The sequence below is a fragment of the Gopherus evgoodei genome, chromosome 1, assembly GCF_007399415.2.
Source record: "Gopherus evgoodei ecotype Sinaloan lineage chromosome 1, rGopEvg1_v1.p, whole genome shotgun sequence".
NCBI lineage: Eukaryota > Metazoa > Chordata > Testudines > Testudinidae > Gopherus > Gopherus evgoodei.
The window spans coordinates 156410283-156432433 of NC_044322.1; the positions used below are offsets into that span (position 1 = coordinate 156410283).

At 41.6% G+C, this 22151-nt stretch overlaps 1 protein-coding gene across 3 annotated transcripts in view; it reads left to right on the top strand.

Moving 5' to 3' along the window:
• Nucleotides 1–21049, top strand: part of LOC115657995 (amine oxidase [flavin-containing] A-like) — a 61838-nt gene extending 40789 nt beyond the window's left edge. For all 3 annotated transcript variants that reach the window (XM_030576452.1, XM_030576445.1, XM_030576456.1), the window contains 12 exons: nt 5344–5448; nt 6740–6831; nt 9705–9846; nt 10408–10557; nt 10923–11082; nt 11917–12013; nt 14068–14121; nt 15022–15079; nt 15519–15616; nt 17085–17196; nt 19099–19161; nt 19668–21049. In XM_030576452.1, the coding sequence (XP_030432312.1) occupies nt 5344–5448; nt 6740–6831; nt 9705–9846; nt 10408–10557; nt 10923–11082; nt 11917–12013; nt 14068–14121; nt 15022–15079; nt 15519–15616; nt 17085–17196; nt 19099–19161; nt 19668–19823 (1287 nt within the window). In that variant the 3' untranslated portion in view covers nt 19824–21049. The remainder of the gene's footprint in view (nt 1–5343; nt 5449–6739; nt 6832–9704; nt 9847–10407; nt 10558–10922; nt 11083–11916; nt 12014–14067; nt 14122–15021; nt 15080–15518; nt 15617–17084; nt 17197–19098; nt 19162–19667) is intronic.
• The last annotated feature ends 1102 nt before the right edge of the window (nt 21050–22151 follow it).

Here is a 22151-nt window from a genome sequence, read left to right on the forward strand (position 1 = left end):
CCAAGATCAGCAGACAGGAGTAGGCCGTGCCATCCTCAAGGTGGGTGCAACTGTGCACTTCTCTTGCACGTTTTGAAGCTCAGGGTGGGATTGCATCTCCCTGAACTTTGCTTGGGGTGGAATGGCTCCAAAGTGCATCCTACCTAGGACTAAATGCCACCATTTAGCCCTGTATGTGCACAGTGCAGCTCTAACAGAGACCTTCTCTCCAAATTTCTTTTGCTAAGCTCTGAGCTGTGGAGCATCAGATTGTTTTCTTTTGTTTGGTGTGAGGTAACTAAGGCAGGCAGGCAGCAGGATTAAAAGTCAGTAGGAAAGTGCTCAACACCCTAGGAAAAGAAAAAATTAAATAAACTCTGTGGGTTAGTAAGGCAGCCAGGCTGTTAGCACAGGAGCGGAGCCAGAAGGTTATTTGCTTTTCAGTTAAGGAATCAGTAGTTCAAGGTAATCCACCCAGAACATTATAACTAGTATAAAAATGAGATAATTTCAACCCTTGCTCACTGCAATTAACCCCTCTGTAAAGAACAAAGACTCCGCTGATGTCCTGCTTGGGATGTTGAAAATTTTAAAAGCAGTTATGTAAACTCTTGGGCCAATAACCCCTTGGCCTGGATTCCCCCCTCCCCTGGAAACACGCATGCAAGAAGGTGGCATGGGGATGAAAGGTGTTCAGAAACTACAGTGATGGGCACCAGGATAAGCATCTGCATAGATAGATCAATGATTTCCCCTTGGAGCTTTCCTAGTACACCTCTACCCTGATATAACATGATCGGATATAACGCGGTAAAGCAGCACTCCGGGGGGCAGGGCTGCACGCTCTGGCAGATCAAAGCAAGTTTGATATAACACGGTTTCACCTATAATGCAGTAAGATTTTTTTTGGCTCCCAAGGACAGCGTTATATCGGGGTAGGGGTGTATCTGTCCTTTGGGTTGAAGTAGCAGCTTCCCTCCCCCCGTCCCACATGCTCCACAGATCTCCTGAGGTCTCCAGTAGGCCCAGGCCATCTGCATGGAGGTTCTGTGTCTACATGCCAGATTTAGGGACCTCTAATCCCAGCCCACTGTCTTCCTGGCAGCATGGCTCCATTGGAGCCATGTAGTCAAGGACTTCCCCAGCTGCTGCTTCCTCCAGGATCCCACTCCTCCTGAAGTTACTTTCCCTGGCACAGAAGAACTACATAGAAGTTAACGCAGCCTCATGCTGTATTAATTGTCCACTGTTCTAATTCATTGGTTTGATGGGAGTAAAAGGTGCATCCCGCTTGATTCTTCCCTGCTCCTGAACACAGCACATCATTTCACCATCTACAGATCCCAGACTTCACTGAGGTCTCTCCACAGGGTCCAGGCCGGCCAGGAAGGTTATTGCTGTAGAAATCACCCGCATCACACATACCCCCCCCACACCTCTACCTTTCTTTGTGGGGGACAAGGGAGTAATTCTGAGGGAAAGATCCAGCCCCTGTGATTAGAATCTCTAGAGTTTAGCAGGTGAAAGGAAGTAAATAAAGGACCCCAGTGATCCTTTCTGGTTCTTTCTTTAGGGAGCCAGTTTGTCACATCCGGCGTGGGGCATGGAAGCATTCCTTGTGTGCCAGAGCTCTGTCTGGATTCAAAGACAAGTCTCACACACTGTATGTGTTAGTTGTGCTGATGCAGCTGGTCCTCCTTGCTCAGGCTCTCAGTGCTGTTGGTCAGCAGAAGAAGTTGGTCTTCAGAGATGCTGATCAAACACCTCAGCCAAAGTCTAATCCTCGGCCCACCAATGTCAATAGAAATGTTGTCAATGAATTCGTAGGGCCCAGGATTTGGCCCCCTAAATACCATTAAAATTCCAATCAGTTACCAAAAGCTGTTAAATATCAAGCCAGTGCTATTGCCTCAGATTAGCTGCAGAAAATAAATAAAAGCCCAATAATTTCAATAGTTGGATTGTGAGCTCTTTGAGGCAGGGGCTGCCCTTTTGTTCTGTGTTTGAATAGTACCTAGCACAGTGGGGTCCTGGTCTGAGACGGAGGCTCCTAGGTGCTATACTGCAATACCAAGAATAGTAAATAAAAGAAGAAATGAGTGTCAGAAATAACGCCAAACATTTCTAGACTTGCTCTGAGTAGGCTTACATTACATGGTGGCTAAAATACTAGCAGCTGGTCTGCACTAGCTCTAGCACCAGTGTGCCTACCCATGAAGCTGAACCGGGGCTAGTGCAGCAGTGGGAAACATGAGGAGAACACTAGTATAGACGCAGCCTAGAGAGTGTGCTGATTCTGTCTATCACATTCAGCGTTAACTGCAGTAAATCAGAGCAGAGTTTTTGGAGTATCTGAGCATTTTGCTGCCTAATTCAATTAAATCAACAGCTTGCATTGGCAGAAGTGCTTTGGGAAAAGGCCTATACTAGAGTTACTGTGAGCTAGTATTATCTGGCTCTTGCAGTGGACACCGATAAATAAGCGATGGAAGGGATTTATTTTGAAAATAAATTATCACTTTCACAAAAGTGATTCTACCACTTAAAAAAAAAACAACACTTTCTGGGATTGAGTAAAATAGGCTTAAAATGTAAAGTGTTGTATGTTAGTTAGTCCATTCCCAATGGAAGTTCAGTACCCATATTGCTAGGTTATGTGAAGGAAGGTCTTTATTACACAGTAAACAGAAACTGAGCTTCTTTCAAAGAGAAAGTACCTCCTCCTTGTCTCTATCTTGGTTTTCTGTAGCTAAGAGTTGGGTAAGGTTTGTTCCACCTTTTATTTGTGCAGCAGATAGAGCTGTGGAAAGTTTTCATATTGTCATTCATTCTGAAGGGAGAGTTTATTTCTGCTCGTTCCCTCGCTGTGACCTCTGCGTTGCAATACCTGGCTTTGTAGCCTCAGTAATAATTAATCTTTAAGGCAATGAGATGGTGAACTTAAACCTTGCCCTTTGCCTTTCAGTGGCATTCACTTTGTTTTATGGTGAGAGAGTGTGTGTGAGAGGCAACTAGAGTCCTGATTAATAATAGTTAAGCTTCACAAATACAGTATATGATAACTTTTTTTAAAACAAAGCAGTAAGAAAGATTTAAAAAAAAAACAAATAATTTGGTACTTCCTATAGCTTTTATCCATTATGAATAGTATCAGTTTACCAAGCTAGGACTTCTGCTGTGCTAGCCAATAGATTATGATTTAGCTTCCATCCATTTGTATCTGCTCCACCCTACAGCACAGCTTGTTCTCTTCCAAATTCCACTTTAGAGCTGCTGCCCAAAGAGAAGGAGGAAGCAGTTTGTCTTGATCCAGATAACTACCTTGCAGCTGGTTCATGAGAGCCAGGGGCGGCTCCAGACCCCAGCACGCCAAGCGCATGCTTGGGGCAGCAAGCCGCGGGGAGCGCTCTGCCGGCGCCGCGAGGGCGGCAGGCAGGCTGCCTTCGGTGGCTTGTCTGCGGAAGGTCCACTGGTCCCGCGGCTTCGACGGACCTCCCGCAGGCACGCCGCCGAAGCTGCGGGACCAGCGGACCGTCCGCAGGCAAGCCGCCAAAGGCAGCCTTCCTGCTGTGCTTGCGGCGGCAAAATGCCTGGAGCCACCCCTGATGGGAGCATTCATGATATTTTAGTAGCAGCAAGTGCACATAGTGCAGCCTCATTGGAAGGATGTGGAGAAAAGATTATGGGTAGCCATTCCCACCCCACCCTCTCCTAAAAAAAGATGGGAGAGAAATTGTGGCCCGGATGGTTGAGAATGTGTACAAAACAACGCTGAGCTAAACAAGCTTCATATCAGTACCCAGAGGGAGTGAGCCCTGTTTCAACTGCTCAACATAATACGGAAAAAAAAAAAAAGCCTTAAGGACTTTTGGAACCTGAGCAGGACTGAGAGTGGGAGGAGGTGACAGTGGCTCCAGGCATTATACCTAGCTGGGCCAGGAGCTGGCACGGTACCTCCTAGATTTGCTGTGAGTACACATTCACTAACCAGCTCTTGCTACAGTTGGGACAAAGGTATAGCCCACATTCCCCATCCCATCCCGTCCCAGAGCAGCCCTTTGGTCTCAGGTAATTGTGTGGAGATAGAAGGATCATGACTACACCTTATTGAGGGATCAAATGGTACTGGCTATGCCAGGAGAGCCCACCCCACCCTCCCTGTGCAGTACTATGACTGCCTCTTGTACTCTATCTCAGCACATCTACACTAGGAAAGCCATAATTTGACCCTGAATCTTGAGGTTTGGCTTCTTGACTAGTCTCACCAACTCGGATGGTGAAATGCCCTTTTGTAGGGTTTTGGTGTTAGGATCTTTGCAGAAAGCCAGTCAGAAGAGATTTAATAGGGCACACCCATACAACACAAAGTCAGTGGGAATTTGGCCATTGATTTCAATAGGAGCAGGAGCAGGTTCTAAATGATTTGGTGAGGAAAAAATGTTGACTGTTGATCCAGCTCCAGCTAAGAGCTGTCAAGAGAACCAGCTGTTCAGATGTATGTCATTTCTTGTATGTACTTCTTTTTAATTATTTCCCGGGGTCATCGTAAGTAGCCTGTATAGCTGCAGCAGTTTCCTGGCATATTCATAACAAGAATTATTTTCTGAAGCCAAAAACATCTGGAGGGGGGTTTTTTGTATTGGTTTGTTTTTAGTATAGAATTTTTTTGATGCTAGTGTTCTCAGGATGCATCATATCACAAAGGAATATGGCCAAGTTTCTACGCCTAGTGACTGATGATTGGTGACTGCAGTCAAAAATATTCAGATAGTTCTGAAGCCTATTTAGAGTTTATCCAAACTTTTGGTTGCTTGCTCAGTGTGAACCACCAAATCATCTCAGTTTCAACCATCAGTAACAGGCTTAGCAGCAAGGAATACTTAACATTTAGGACTTGTCTTCCTGAGGAGTTATTCCAGAATAGTTATTTCCTGTGTGTGGATATTTTGTGCATTAAGACATTCTTATTCTGGAATAAGAGCATCCATACCTGGAGTTAATCAGGAATCAATAATCTATTTTAAAGTCACACCCTACCTTATTCCAGATTATTTTTATGTGTAGACAAGCCCTCAGGCATGGCTGAAATCTGCTCTATTATCTGAAACCAGATGCTACAAAAACTGAATTTTGGGATCCAATTAAGACAACTTGATTTTCTTGTTTGTCACCTGGCCTACTTGTTGATCAGCATTTCACAGAGCAGAAATTTGCCCAGGATTCATTTACAAAGAATTTTTGGTTGAAAGTTAATTATTATAATGCTTTGGTAATTGCAATTTCTGTTTACTTTGTGCTGCCGTGAAGCCTTGGTCCATTTTGTGTGTTGTATCTCAGTTGGTAACCTTTATTTGTGCATTTCAGGGGAAGTCCTACCCATTCCGGGGTGCATTCCCTCCAGTATGGAATCCCATAGTTTACCTGGATTATAACAATCTGTGGAGGACAATGAATGAAATGGGGAAAGAGGTATGATATAAATGCAAACTGCATATATATCTATTATGAGATTACACCATTGATCTTGGTATCATAGGGAATAGGCTTTTTAATATGAAGGTTCAGAAAAACCATTTCAGAATTCCCATATGGAGTGTCAGACAACCACCACAAACACTGAATGATATCAGGGCACATACACTGAAAGGGTAGAAATGATTTTTATGGCTAAAGATTCGAGGCTGAAATGTGCTATTTTACTAAAGGACTTTTTAAAATGTCAAATCCTGGACCATGGAGGAGTAGACTGTGTTTAGACAGTCTACTCTTTATAAAGGGTATAGCTGCAGGGCCCCAGGAAAAGCAGTGTATGTCACAGAGGTAAGATTCCTTCCTGGCTTGAGAATAGCAATATGTTACTAATCCAGACCAGTAGGAGCATACTACCTCCTGTGGTGGCACAGCTGTGCTGTCCAATGTATTGGGAAAGAGGCAAAGTCTAGACTCTGCCCACGTGCTCAAGGATGGGGCAAAGCAGCGGATGTGCTTAGCACTTGCTTACCCCTACTGAAGGTCCAGGAAGACCATGCCAGGAGTTGGGGGGGAGGGAGAAGTGGGGGCTTACTATCTCTCCCTAGAAATACCTGTTATGATGATATTGATGTTCATGGGCAGCTGTGTAAGATGGACTACAGGCTAGTTCACAGTGATGTTATTTTTAAAATAAAAATTTGTAAATGCTTCAGAAATGGAACTTTAAAAATTCTTGACCATCCACTGTACAAAAAAAATCCCTGCAGAGGATTCCAAACTTTCAAATATTTGTCAACTGTTCCATAACCCTACTACTGAACTGGGGACCTGTAAATCTGGCAAAGACTTACACACATCAATAACTTTCCTCACACAAGGACAAGTTACTCACATGTGTAAGGTTTTTCAGGATCAGGTACTGCATTATGATGTACCTACACTGAATGCTTTCTCCCAGAAATCTCTGATATTACTTTTTTAATTTTTTTGACAAGATTAAAATAAACAGCAGTGCATTCCTGTACTGAGACTTGTAGGCAGCAGATCGTCGTTAAATGTGTAGCTCAGTTTTACAGTGTACATAAAAGGCCAGATTGTGCCCTCAGTTATACTCTGGGTTTTCACGAGTGTATCTATTGATGAAACAGAGAGGCCAGATTTACACCAGTGTACCAGTAGGTGGGAGCAGATTTGACCCACTATATTAGCAGGCCTGGGACTGCAAATTAAATATGACTAGGTAGTAATATACTGTACACTAAGTTTAATATTTTGACTTCATTTGTAGATCCCTGCTGATGCACCCTGGGCGGCCCCACATGCTGCAGAATGGGACAAAATGACAATGAAAGAGTTGACTGACAAAATTTGCTGGACCAAGTAGATAACATTTTATTAACTTTAAAATCCTCTAGCTTCCTTGGCACATTATATGATGGGGTGTAAAGTGCACTTACGGAGGTCTTGATCATGCTCCTATTGACTTCAAGTGGGTCAGGTCAGACTTCAGTTTTGCAGATGACGAAAAGGGACTGTAATCACTTAAGAGAAGAGAGTTAAAAGTATAGAATGAACCTGACAAATTAGAAGTCTCTGAAATCACTGAAATGAGATTCAGTAAGGACAAATGCAAGGTGGCTAATGTATGAAGAAATAATTGAATGCTCAAGCAAAGAATAGAGGATAATTGGGTAGACAGTAGGAAGAGGGAAGGTTATAAAGGTATAGTGGATGATAAATTGAACGCAGTAACAGTGCTATGCTGTCACAAAGGCAGCAAATGTGATACTAGATTGTCTCAATGGAAGTCCCCATGTAAAACAAGTTAAATGATTGTTTCTTTTTATTCAGCATTAGTGAGGCCATAACTAGGGTAGTTTTTGGCAGTGTGGTATATAAAAAAAATTGACAAATTAGAGCAAGCCCAAACATCATAAATAAAAATGATATATGGGTTTTACAGCAGATGGTCTATGAGGGCAGGTTAAGAGAGTTGAACATGCAAGGAGCTGAGTGTCTCCTATGAGAACTGAGCAGTTCTGTTCAGCACCTGGCAGCACCAGGGTCTTAGATTGTAAGCTTCTGTGGGAATGGGCATTGTCTTTTCCTTGTCTATAAAGTGCTATGCACATTCCAGGTGCTATGTGAATTAAAACACCACTGCATGGATGTGGAGTCAATACCTCCAGTTGTGGTCATCTCTTCCTTCCCCATCTCATAGAGTCCTCACTATAATAAGGCAAACAGAACCAGGTAGACTGTATTAAACATATCCTAGCTGGCTGTGCCATTTCCTTACACTGTACTAGAATAGTTTCCTCCTCTATATTTAATATAGTACCTTTTATTTAGGCAGTTCAGCATTGTTTGCCTTTTCTTTCTTACTACTTTTTAGCACTGTATCAAAGATTGCAGACTATTTCTTCCTCAAGGTATTGTGCTTCTCCGAATCCTTCTCCTGCTCGAAGTCTTACAGAATATGGCCACTAGGTTTCTGTCCTGATCATTATTGCACAATATTTTCCATACAGTTAATTTTATAAGCCACTTGTCTGCCCATGCATGTAGTCCAGTGGTTCTCAACCCCCAGCCCAATCAGCACACAGCTGTGGCCCACGTGACATCCTCAGGGCCATACAGGTAGTATATATACACATGTGGATGCAGCCCACATAACACACACACAGCTGCTTATGCGGCCCACAATGGTAATAGGTTGCGAACCACTGTTGTAGTCTATGCAAGTAATTCTGAGCAACTCTTTCTACACCACATGGACTTGCTTCTAAGTCAATAACTCACAGATGTATAAGCAGTACTAGATTTATAATAATCTGTATGCTACGGTGCTTCTGTGCAATGTGAACAAAACTGATTCTATTGCTGAGTCTTGTAATCTTAATAGGGATGCTGAGCTGAGATATGCTGAAAAACTCAAAACTCTCTCTGTTTTATTCCCTTCAAACCAATCAAAGTTTCCTAGCTGCTGCTCAGAATGGTAGTATTACAAGTAGGAAACTGATCTTTCTGCATGCTGGGTGCTTTCAGATCCACACCAATAACTTGTAAAGGCAAGTAAAGTTCATGGCTAAGAAAATAAATCTACCCTCAGAACCAAAGTAAGAAAAAGCTGTAAAAGTTCACAAGTTACATATTCCATCAGAGATAGCTTGCTAAGTTGGTTACCTCAGCAAATCAATAGAGATTCTCTGTTAATGAAACTTTATCTGGAAGCACTTTGACTCTTTTTCATAAATGATGGAACTTAGTATATACTAATTAACAAATCACAAGTGAAATACAGGTGAATGCTCTAATGCTCTGGTGGTGTAACACTGTTGTGTTCAGTGGTGTTACACCAGCAGGGAATTTGGCCCTGTGTGTATATCTATTTACTATTATTGCTGCCGTTGCTGTACATTGTAGAACTTAAATTTGACTAGGCAATACAATTTATTGCAGTGACAGGTGGGAGAGTAAGGAATGGCCTTGGAAATGTACTCCTTAAGCTACCAGGGATGTATCAAACTGTGGGAGTGGTGTACTTGATGAGCTCCCCATGGAGGAGAAAGGAAGAAGATCTCCGCTAACTGGCTATCAAATGCATCTCCTGTTGAGAAAATATTTGTTTTGTGGCAGTAGTGGCAACTGGGAAACTAGTTAAGAAGCAGGATAAATAAGAATAGGTAAATGGTAGGGAGGTTCATATAAACATATTCAAATAGTCCTTTCTACAGGCCAAAAATTGAACTGAGCAAAAAATGATCTGTGTGCTTTTGGGTAATAACCTTGTTCAAAGAGAATAATGAAAAACTAATAATAGCTAACAGCAAAGTAATATTTATTAGAGCTTAGTAAATAATTGAATTTAAGTTCACTGGCTAACAACAACAACAAAACCTGTTCTGAACCAAAACAGAATTGTTATGGTTTTTCTTACCAAAACAAAAAAAATACAGACATTTTGTTCAGGCGCAATGAAATATTTTAAATATTGTTTTGAAATCATATTTCATTTTGAAAGTGTAGTTTCAAAACAAAATGTCAAAGCCAAAACATTTTGACATTTGTAGAAAAAATTCCCTTTTTTTTTTTTTTTCAGCTGAAACTATTAAGTTCAACCTGAATTTGTGATTTGGTTCAGGGTCCTGAAAAATGCATTTTTGGTGAATGTACTAATTATCCAAAAACTTTTACCCAGCTCTAATATCTACTTCCTAACCCTGTTGTCTGTGCTTTTATTTTGCATACAGAGCTGCCAGAGAGTTTGCTACTCTCTTTGTGAACATCAATGTCACCTCTGAGCCACATGAGGTCTCTGCTCTCTGGTTCCTGTGGTATGTGAAGCTGTGTGGGGGGACAACCAGGATATTTTCCGTAACCAATGGGGGGCAGGTACAGAATGTCATACGTTTCCTTTCTTGAGACTGTAATGAACAAGTGTAGTGTTCCTTTCCACAAACTTAACACATTCTCTGCAGTTAATGAAAAGATGAATAATCAGTTTCCACAGAGCAAGTGTTCAATATGTGTTTGAAGGTGTCAAATTATCATCTATGGGAGCTCTGTACAATGTGACATCTAATCGATCTAGGCCTCAAGTTAAATCAGGACAATTTATTTAATTTCCCTCCCCAGTCTCTTCAACATATAGGTTTTTTTGTTTGTTTGTTTTTTCTGCTGTTGTAATATCTGCCACTTTGGTTTCCATGGTCACTTATCATCGAATGTATGAGTGCCCTTCAAGCATACAAAGCAAATGTACTTCAAACTGAAGTGTAGTAAAAGTGTTCTTGGATAACTTGATTAGTTAACTCAAAACAACTCTTGAAAATCTGGCCTTTTTTGTTGGCTCTGTGCACTTGAAAATCTGACCCTGATCTTCTCATGTGTTAACAGAATTTATTATAGACTCTACTCTCATGATGATTTCTTGGTGGGTTTTTTTGTTTCCAGGAGCGGAAGTTTGTTGGGGGTTCTGGTCAGATTACCGAAAAGATAATGGAACGCCTCCAAGGCAGAGTTAAACTGGAGAGGCCTGTAGTTCGCATTGATCAGTCAGGTGATAATGTCATTGTGGAGACTCTAAATCATGAGATATATGAGGTAATTCAATAAAAATATAGTAATTTGCATTTAGTGTGGTGTGGGGGGGAGAGGAGGGAATGTCTGCGGCAGCTCTTAGCCAAATGTAATCAGCACCATGCATTTGTGTGTCTCTGCTTCTCAGACTCCCCTGAAAGTCTTTGAAATCTACTTTACTGATTTATTTATGACGGGGTCTTATATTAGTGTATTGTTAATTGGCTCCTGACATTAGTCTACCTTCTCTCTGCTTTATTTTATTGTGTTATTTTATATAATAGCGCCCACAAAGGTCATCTTAAATAAAGGAAAATAATATTTCTGTTCATATCTAAGATTGCAGGTTTGTGTGTGTGTGTGTTATATATCAGTGCCTTATGTTTCAGGCCAGTTATGTGATTAGTGCCATCCCCCCAGGCCTGACTACAAAGATCCATTTCAACCCAGAACTACCATCAGAGAGAAACCAGTTAATTCACCGTCTTCCGATGGGTTCTGTCATTAAATGTATGATGTACTATAAAGAGGCCTTCTGGAAGAAGATGGGTACGTGGGTATCAACTACGGGGGAAAATGAAGAACTTGGGAATTTAGTGCTACACTAACTTCAAAGTCATGGGTTTATCATCTTTAAGTGTTGGAGAATGTGCAAAAAAAAATTATTTCCAAAACTATGTGTGAGGATGCTTCGTTTCCAACATCAGAACAGCCACCATTGCATTAAACAGGTGGATTTTTTTTCATGTTATGAGGATTTCTCTCTCTCCAGCTAGCCACTAAGTCATTCCACTGTTGTCCACTACAGGGTTTCTTTCACCTACCTCTGAAGCATCTGATCACTGTTAGAGGCAAGATACTAGACTGGGTGGACCAGGGGTTCGATCCACTATGGCAAATCCTATGTTATGTCCTACCCCTTCTGTTTCTACCCTACTTCTGTGTAATGCCCGTTGAGAATTCCACAAGGAGTACAAGATTGACTATACTTGCCAAGAATAGATTAGACTTGCCAAGAATAGGGTTCTGGTGTTTTAGGCAAGCTACTTGAGGAACAAATATACTATATTTCTACTAGTCTGCATTTTTTTTGTAGTTCCTGTTATTTGGTAAGAGTAAGTCTCCATAACTTTCTGTGAGTCACAAATAAATTCATACAAAGCAACAAAGTCCCCATTTAAAAGCAAATTAGTATGTGTATATACACGCAGTTTGGGAAACTACTGACAGTGAGAGAGAGAATGCTAGAAGAAGGTTCCAGATTTCTAGGTATTATCAGTGAATGAAGAACAGCTATGCGTTTACTTTTCAGTGAAGTTTTTTTCATTACTACCAGTACATAGCACTCAGCAGTTACTATATCTGTTTCCTTTCTCCTGTCAGACTACTGTGCCAGCATGCTTATTGAGGACGAAGAAGCGCCAATTTCAATAACCTTAGATGATTCCAAACCTGATGGATCAGTGCCTGCCATTATAGGGTAAAGCACCCCTAGTCCATGTTCCTAGATTTATAGATGCTTGTGAAAGGACTTGCGGAGGGGATTGGAAAGCATGCAGATCACTATAGGGGATATTCATCCATTATGAGGATACATGCAAGGCACTCTGGGCCAACTGCAGTCTTTTGGCATCCTCTTGTGTGGGATAAAGTAGCTATGCAGCCCCTTCAAGCCTCTGCATTTCTTAGAGCGAGGCTTTGCACCAGCTTGTAAGTAGGCTAATGCAGAGGAGGCTGGTGGGAAGGGAGGTACATTGTCCAATGTGCCTATTCCCCTGGTTGAAGTTAAGCACATATTTAAGGGTTTTGCTGACTTGGGCCCATAGAAATTAAACCCCTTACTCAGATTTACTAAGCATCTTGCTCCCTCTACATGGGAGTTTCTCTTTTGGCCATGCTGAATACTGAAAATGCAGTTGACAGAGGCCATTGTTTGTCTTGAATCTGCAATGCACTGAAGAGATGAAGGACTATTCCCTCACAGCATCTTGTAATTCAGTCAAAGCACAGCTGTTTGGTGACAGATTTAGAATTCTGGAGAAACTGCCAAGTATTTAGCATTTCATTTTGGAAGGGGAGCTGGAAAATGTGTAACAGCATTTAGTGGTGTTTGAAAAGAGTGAATTAAGTGAATATAAATTAAAAAAAAACACTTTACAGAATGTTTCCATTTTAAATCCAAGGTGAACCTTCCAAATCAGCTGAAAAAACACTCTGTGTGTGTGTGTGTGTGTGTGTGTGTGTGTGTGTGTGTGTGTGTGTGTGTGTGTGTGTGTGTGTGTGTGTGTGTGTGTACCAAATAATTGCATGTGCAGTACCATACAGAGAAAGCCAAACACTCCTATTGAATTGTGTAACATTGTGGACACACAGTTCTAAAATATCCTTATTCTGGACACCATGAAACCCCCTAACATTCCTCTCAAGTTACTGCTAACAACAGGAATGTAAATGTTTTTTCTTGCTACTAAAATCAAGTTGGGATCATCTTTTTGCTAGTATGCACAACTTTATAAAGGATTCCAGGAGCCAAATTTACCCGAGGTGCAATCCCATTGAAGTCAATGGAATTATTCCAGGAATCAATTTGATTCTAGCAATTACTGATAGGAATGTGACTGTAGCCTTCTACACTGCTTGTCATAAAATATATGTTGTGCCTACGGTAGCCTCACTCCCCTGCAGCTGACTTAGTCATGGATCTTTTAATAAAATAAATTATATTGGCTTTGTGGGAGGGACTGCTACCTGGGAACTTAGAGGGACAAGAAAACTAAAGCCCAGTTCGAGGAAACTCAGGTCTCGATCTTAGCCAATTTTGGATTTAGATCTCGATATGGAAAGAGAGGCTGCACGTGTTGTGTTGGTTGATTCTCTCCTCACTCTGGATGAAGATCAGAGTGTTGCCTAATTCTGTTCCCACTGAAGTCAATGGGCATTGTCCCGCTCACTTTAGTGGGAGGAGAATTAGGCCAATACAAAGCAATTTTGAAAATTCCACCACAGAGGTGTCTATTGATTCTTCTAGAACTGGGAGCTCTTTTTGATACCAGTTATCATAGGGTACTATTGACCCCTGTGCAGACCCTAACAGGGGTAGATGAAGTTGCTTTCAAAGGGCTTGGCCCCTTTCTGAGATCTCCCCAGACTCTCCCTTATCAGTAGTCCATGCCTTCCTCACCTTAAGACTGAATTGCTGTAATACGCTGTACCTGGGGCTACATCTACAACTCACTAGGCAGCTTCAGCTAGCACAGCACATGGTAATCAGTTTTGTTAGCTTCCTGCAAGGGGCACTTTACTCCTGCGCTCTCTGTACAAGCTGATCATTTCTGGATATAATGCAAGAAGCTACTGAATATGGATAAATGTATTCTGTGATAATTAAGCTTTTTATATGATAAAAGAATTACTTACCAGTAGTGGGTTTGTCTCACTCATTGTAAAGTCTTTTTAAGCAAAGACTTTATGCCCATGCTTTGTAAATCAGACTGTATTGACACTGCACAATACTTGTGTCCTCTTTTTCTTTAGTTTTATCCTTACAAGAAAGGCCTATAGACTTGCACGTGTCAGCAAAGAAGAGAGGTAAGAACTTACGAATTTCATAGAGTTGTTCTTTAGGATGCTTTACCAAGTAATTTTATATACACATAGAGCAACTACAGATAATAGTATTCCCCAAACTCTTGAGGTCTAAACTCGGCTTGCGTAAGTAGGCACAGCCCCCAGTGATTCCAGTTTAAGGATATTTTAAAGTGTCCACATGCTATCTGTTGTTTCATGTCATCACTAGCACATTATCTTTCACAGATAGTCTTGGGGCACTGTTTTGGTCTGTGACAACTGCTGGTTACTGCAAAGATTCCAAAATGCTTTCTTCCTTCTTGACCATTTTCACATAGCTGATCCATTAGTGAAATGAAGGGAGTGCTGAGGTACATAACCTTTGGTGTCCTTCCCCTACACGCCAGACAGAAATATTCCAACATTTATTATTATTTACATAAATGTATAAACATCTGTGTCTACAACAGTACTATTTCCACAACCATATATGAAAGAAGAGTCCAGTTTGAAGCCTGTTCTGTTATTCATAATAAATAAAATACCATTAAGTATTTTACAGGTCAAAATCTGCTCTCAGCTACCCTGTTGTAAATCTGGAGTGATTCCATTGACTTCTTTGGAAGTATTCCAGACTTATACTGGTGAACCTGAGTATAATTTGACTCTGCATTCTCAGATAACTGTACAAACATTTATTTAATGGCATGCAGTCCAACATGAGCCTCCCAAATGTGATATCAGGATTTTACACTTAGGCATTGGTGTTTGAAAATTTGGCCTAAGAGTATGAACTTGGAAACTGTTGCACATACAAAAATAACTTTAACATGTATTGAAACAGATCTTAACGTTAAGAACAGCAGCAAAGAATGAGGTTCTTTTTCATTTGTTTTCTGATCAATTTATATTTGTGTTTAGGAAGAGAAAAATCTGTGAACTGTATGCCAAAGTGATGGGCTCAGAAGAGGCTTTACATGTGAGAAACCACTGCCTGTTCTTTTATTTACCTTGTGGTAGTGCTACTTGTTTCTTCTGAATGGTGAAGCAAGGACAACGTTTACATTTTAGTTCTCAAAAGCAATGCATGTTATGCCATATGATACCCACTTCCCCAGCTGCTGGTGAACCCTAAACACAAGAGGGAGACAAGAACAGTCTCTATACCAGAAAAGAGGATAAGAATTGTCAAAAGTTGTCTATATTATATGGGAGAGCAATGCTCCAGAGAAACAGAAACCTGCTCATTTTGTGCTGTTGGATAGTATTAACAGAATGCAGTGGCAGTCCTGTATCAGCATTGTGTGGGGAAAAAAAAATCTAGTTTTGTTTCCTAAAAGCCAAATATTTACTTATTTTATTTCCAATATCCTAGCGAAGGGCTTGTTCTTTCTTTCATGTCTCATTAACTATTACAGCCAGTGCATTATGAAGAAAAGAACTGGAGTGAAGAACAGTATTCGGGGGGATGTTATACAGCCTACTTCCCACCAGGCATCATGTCTCAATATGGAAGGTAAACTAGATAACATTGTGCTATTTTTTTTGGTAATGTCTTTTTGTAATTGTTACAATATTCTTCCCATATAAAACACATTGAACATACAGCATATGGGTGAAATCCTGGCCCCAATGAAGTCAACATGAGTTTTGCAGTTGACTACAGTGGAAGCAGGATTTCATCCACAATCTTCAGTGAAACAGAACACCCAGGCTAATGGACCTATGTCAGCAATACAAGACCTCTTCTCACTAGATCACTGCCTGATTTTTGCTGCTTAAAATGTTTAATATGTTCCTTCAGTGCTTTCTGAAAAAGTGATGCTGTGGCCACTGAAGTCAATGGGAAAGTTGCCATTAAGTCAATACCTGCAAGGTCAGGCTCAGGCAGAGTTAATTCAGCAATAGTCACAGGGAAGGAATAAATAGGGATATAAGTAAAATTCTTATATATAAACCCACAAACAACAACATGCAGTTCTTACACCTAACTAGCAGCGCAGGAAAATTGCTGTTCCATATGGTCCACTTCAGCTGTTAGTGATTAAAAGTGTAGTTCTGTTACTGAAGTACTTGCAGCGAACATGATAGTACTTCCTGCACATAATGGGAACAACCCAACCCATACATCCTTGGCAGGGGCACACTGTGGCCCTTTTAAGATTTTTCTCAAGCTGGCTGCCAGTCGTCTGGGGAATACCCTGGCCATGTTTCAGAATGCTGGGGACTCCCTGAGCATGTGGGTGCTATATTTTATTAGCCTGAGTGCCATGGAGTGATGGGGGAGGTTTACGGCTTTGCCCACAGTCTGATCTAATCTCCGGCAGCCGTTTAAAGTCTAACCCAGTGTTTTCTCTGTGACCACTAGAGACTCTCCCTCTGTGAAAAGGGAGTGCAATTCCTGTGGCTGTGTTGCCCAAGAAGCTTATGGAGCTAGCATCTGAACTATAGCAGCGCAGGGTCCTGAAGGGGGAGGTGCAGCTTTTCCTTCTTCATCCAGAGGCATCTCTCTCTCTCTCTCTCCCATTTGTAGGGCTGCATGCTAAAGGGGAAGAGTTCTGCTGAATCTCAAAATATAAGAGCAACCCATCCCTGCAAAGACATTATTCATATCCAGTTGTAATGGAAGAATAAAAGCAAAGCAGCCATACAGGGGAAATAAGTTCATTTAACCACAGTGCAATTCTGGAGCCTCTTAGGATTGTTCCCTATTTAAGCACTAAAAGGAGACATCTTCTGAGAGATCAGTTTATGTCTTTGATTTTCTCTGATTTTGTGGCTTGACTAATGTTAACATGTTGTACATAGCAGCAGGTAAGATGCTAACCTAAGGGAAATCCTAATGTATTTCTTTCCCTCTCCATACCAGCCCTGTAGGAATTTTGAGGAACTTAACAAGCTCTAGTGTCAAGGGCAACAATTGCTTTTAAAATGATTGTCAGCCTTCAGTTAGCGGCCTTTGACATTTTACATTTGTTTTAAAGAACCATTCGCCAGCCCCTCGGCAGGATCTACTTTGCTGGCACGGAGACCGCTACCCAATGGAGCGGGTACATGGAGGGGGCTGTGCAGGCAGGAGAGAGAGCAGCGAGAGAGGTACGGATAACCGCTTTTCCTTGATCATGGCTATTGAAGACCAAAAGAGGCCAGATGTTTCATGGAAGTTTCAATCTTAATATCTGACTTGGAGTATGTCTGCATTTGGGGCTGGGGCTGAGATTCCCAGCTGGAGGAGACACATCCACGCTAGCCATCATGAGGCTAATGCACTGAAAATAGAATGTAGCTGTCCTGACGTGAGTGACAGGGCCACCCCAAGTACATGCCCGTCAGAGACCCTAGGTGCATACTCAGGCCTAGTAGCCCCTCCCACCACTCATGCTGCTGCAGCTACTTTTCATTTTTAGCCTACTCCCTCACTGAGAGCTAGCACAAGTGGGTCTCCTTGAGTTGGGAATCATATGCCCAGCTCAAAGTGTAGACATACCCTGGGAGCGTTAGCTATGGTAACTGTACTAATGAAAGAGGGCTCCCAGAATGAACAGATTCCAAAACACCACGAGCCAAAGTTTAACTATATTCTGTATATTATGAAATCCTTTGAGGTATTACAAGTTAAAGTCTCAGACAAATCAGAATGTTACCAAATTCATCACTGAAGTATTAAATCCAAGCCTGTGCAATCTGTCTTCTGCCTAAAAATAAACACCTCTAGCCCAACTCTGCCCTCAGATAGGCCCATACAACTTCCAGCAGAGTCCATTATTTGGTTTATCTCATTATGTATTTGTTGCACTAGCTATTATTTCTAGTTATAGACCCGTAAAATCTGACCTTTTTTTTAGTACAAGTGATCACTCCCTCCTTCTTCTCTCTGACAGAGGACACTTAGCTAAGTTCTGTCGATCCATCATGGGCAACACAGTTTGTTTGCTTGGTGGGTTTTTTGGTTTGTTCGGTTTTTTTTAAACAAATAACACATCCAGGACTTGCTTCTCAGTCAGACCAGCACGGCAGCTGGGAGCAAGCCTCCTAGCCCAGATAGATGGACTCCTGCTAACTCTGCTTGAGCTAATGCGCTAACAATAGCAGTGTGGACCCTGCAGCATGAGTGGCAGCACGGACTAGCCACTCGAGTCCCCAGTCCGCCTGACCCCCTGGGTCTCGGCTTAGCCAGCGAGCCCAGGCCATCATCCCTGTCACAGCATCCTCACTGCTATTTTTAGTGTGATAGCTAGAGCAGAGCTAGCATGAGTGTGTCTCCCCAGACTGGAAGCCTGGCTTACAGCAGCAGTGTGGACAAGTGCAGGATAAAAGGACCTGCAAGTGGGCACAGATTATATTTTTATCCCCACTGTTCCTTTACTCTGGCAAAGCAGTGTAAAGGAGGCTTAGTGGGACTGAGAATCGGGTCCATGGCTTCAATTTGATATGATTATTAAAATATTATACTATCACAAGCGTTTCAGATCACCCTTCCTTCTCTTTCCCTCTACACACCTTAACAGTGGTGGCTACAAAGACATTTACGTATTTGTGCTGCAGACACATTATGCCCTTGCAAACCTCTGCCCTTGTTACAGCACTTTTGGGTTTTTGTTGTTTTTAAAACACTGATTTTTTTATATTCCCTAAAAAGCCAAGGGATAACTCCACAATTAAGAACCTTCAGAGGTACAAATGTACACCCCTGTCCCTGTGATTGGCAGTCCAATCAGCATCACTGCCAATAGATTTTCAATCTCATGAGCGACGCAAGATTAAATTTACTTTAATATTTCTCAGGCTGGGTAATAGGCTGTCTGGGAACCTTTTCACCTGTGCCTGGTGGGATGAAACCTATGATAACTGTCTCAAGTGGGAAAGCTGCACAAGTCTCTTTGATGTTTAGCTTATAAAAAAAATAAGTTTTTTCATTTTCTTGATGTTACTTAATGTTACCAGCCTGTGCTTATTAAATAAAACATGAATGTTCATGTGGTGTCATTTTTCTTCCAGATACTGTTCGAGATGGGAAAGATCTCAAAGAGTGAAATCTGGATGCCTGAACCAGAGTCAGAGGCAAGCTTTATCTCCTATGTATTTGTAGAGCAATAGCTAAACACAGTATTCTGGTTGCTAGCCTTAGCTAAGTTCTTATAGGCACATGAGTGCTTCGAATCACCTAACCTTTTGCATGAATTCATCTTCCCAACACTCCTGTGAGGGAGGAAATTTTTGTTTGCTGTTTTGCACATGGGTAACTAAGGCCCACAGAGAATGATTGATTTAGTTGCCCAGGGCACTACTGGGAGTCTTGGAATAGCCAGGAAATGAACCTGGTTCTGCTGACTCCCAGTCCAGGTCCTTAACCATAAGGCCACCCTTCTTGCCTAGCCTGTTGTCTGATTTACGTCAGTGATTCTCAGCCTTTTCCATATTGTGACCAAATTACAACAGAAGGTATATTGGGACCCTCCATTTAGTTAGAAAGAAAGAGAAGCCTATGATTTATATAATACATCAGTGAGCTCTGTACTCTCCTCTCATGGCAGAGGTAACCTAATACTGAACATTTGCTCCTCCAGGATGTCCCAGCCCGGCCAATCACTACTACCTTTTGGGAGAGAAACTTGCCGTCTGTACCAGGACTGCTGAAGCTGGTTGGATTTTCCACTTTCTTCACTTCAGTGGCTGCCATTGGGCTGTGTGCCTACAAAAAGGGGCTGCTAGCTCAAAACTAAAGAGTGTCCATGGGAAATTGCACACTTGCTGCTTTCTCCTTCCCAATCCAAGGGTTATCTTGGGAGAGGAGTCACATGGAAGGCTGGAAAGGGCAAGAGACCTTCTTTAGACGTTCCTTTGAATACCTGCATTAACACACCTAAACCATTCAAACCAGGGTCAGTTCAACAACAACAAAGATCAATTGTGGTGAAAAATGTGGCATTTCTAATTTCCTTCTACATTAATTTGTCTTGATTGACAGCATAAAATCAATTGCATATATTTCCTAACATCTGGAGGGGACAATCCGGAGCAGAAACTTTGCAAAGGGCAAGATGCCTTTTCGATAATGTTTTCTTCCATTTGCTGTTTTATTTTTTTTTAAGTGAAATTAATATCTTTGTTTTAAATCCATCTCTGTGCAGAGGCTGAGTAGGTTAGAAGGCTCTTCTGTAAAATCCCTGCTGCGCGGAAGACTGACAAGCCAATCTGATTTACAATAGCAAAAAATTAATTAAAACATATTTGATTAATTATAGCTAGATACAGAACTTAGCCATGAGCTGAAGGAATAAAGATAATTAGCATCCTGGCTGGACTAGTTCAGTATACCCAGAAAAAAGGAATGCAGGTGAACTTTTTGACTGTATGTTATTGAACAAATGGCCACACTTGTCTAACAGTGGAGATCTGTATCTCAGTTGTCCATTTGCTGTGGATCATGTGGACACATTATGGATCTGTCACCTTCTATCCCATACACATGTAATGCTGCTTGGCCTACTATTAAAATTGACAGACGTGAATTAGTGAAGTTATAGACCAACTGACCTAGGATAGTAAAGACACTGTTTTCAGAGTGTTAGCAGTTTCCTGGCTCCCTATTAATTTGCTGTTTCCCTTCACGTATAATCTGTACTGCCTTCTTACTGTCAAGGGAAATACATGTGGGGCTGGAATTACTGCCTTGTAAATGCCATTAATTGGATGCTTCTGCCTGTCCCACTGTTGTACAGGAAGCATTTATTGCTACATTCCAAGAATGCTTCTTATACTTGGAACTTTAGAGTGTTTGTTTGTTTTCCAAATAAACATTTTTCAGCATGTTAATTTAGAGTATGATTTAATAGTGCTTAAAGCCTGATCCTGACATCATAGAAGCCACTGGGCGGGAGGGATAGCTTAGTGGTTTGAGCATTGGCCTGCTAAACCCAGGGTTGTGAGTTCAGTCCTTGGGGGGCCGCTTAGGGAACTGGGGTAAAAATCTGTCTGGGGATTGGTCCTGCTTTGATCAGAGGGTTGAACTAGAAGACCTCCTGAGGTCCCTTCCAACCTTGATATTCTATGATTCACTGATATCCAGGGGAACAGATGCAGGCCCTGAATGAACATGAATCTGTACCTCTCAGCAAAACTGAATCAAGGCTGTCATCTTATAGCCTGGGATGCATAAAACCACTCAGCTGCATTCTGCAGTTCTCTCATGCTAAATGATGAGCTCAGAGAAGCCAGAATGTGTCCACTGATTAAATTAATTTGGTGTTTACAACTTGTTTTCTGCTGGTGCTGGGCTATAGTTAGTGTGGTGTGTTCTCTAAAAGTATTAACCAAATAATCACTGTTATTAACTGAAATGGAATATATGCATTCAAAATGTGCCATTGTTATGAACTGCTTTTAAAAATGTGGATATTGTATGTATGTCCAGGAATTCCATTGTAATTCAACAGTAGTGAAATGTGCCTTTCAATAGTCCTCAAATCTTGATAAAAGGATCCATTTTGTAAAGCTTTCTTCAGATTCTTTTACTTGCATCATTTTTGTGAGTTTTCCCAGTGGTTCTACATATTTTAGACTTTGCCGTCTGCACCTATGTTAAAACTCTCGGTACATCGCATATAATAAAGCCAAAACGCCTCCAATTGATCTTAATCACCAGAGAAAGAAATCTTCTCAACCCATGTGACCTCTCTCCCAACCCTTAGAGAACACATGAATGTAGTTCATCCCGGAGTAAACTCAGTGTAGGCTCTGGTGAACCAAGGCAGGAAGCTACTTCCAAAGCGAAGGACACTTCATTGAGACAGCTTGGCACCAGTCCCCTTCCAATAAAAAGTGGGCACTGTTAGTTCCAGCACTCAGCTGATCACAACTACCACAGTCAGAAAGGTACCCTCTCCAGTAGAGAGCACCAAACTATTTACCTCTTCACTCAAACCCATTGCATGAGAATCATCCAGGCTGCACCATTTTTTTCAGAAACCAGCCAATTATTTATAAGATGATCTGGAGAGTTTTCATCTTCAACTTCCCTATCCATTTGACGCGTGCACACATTCTCTATC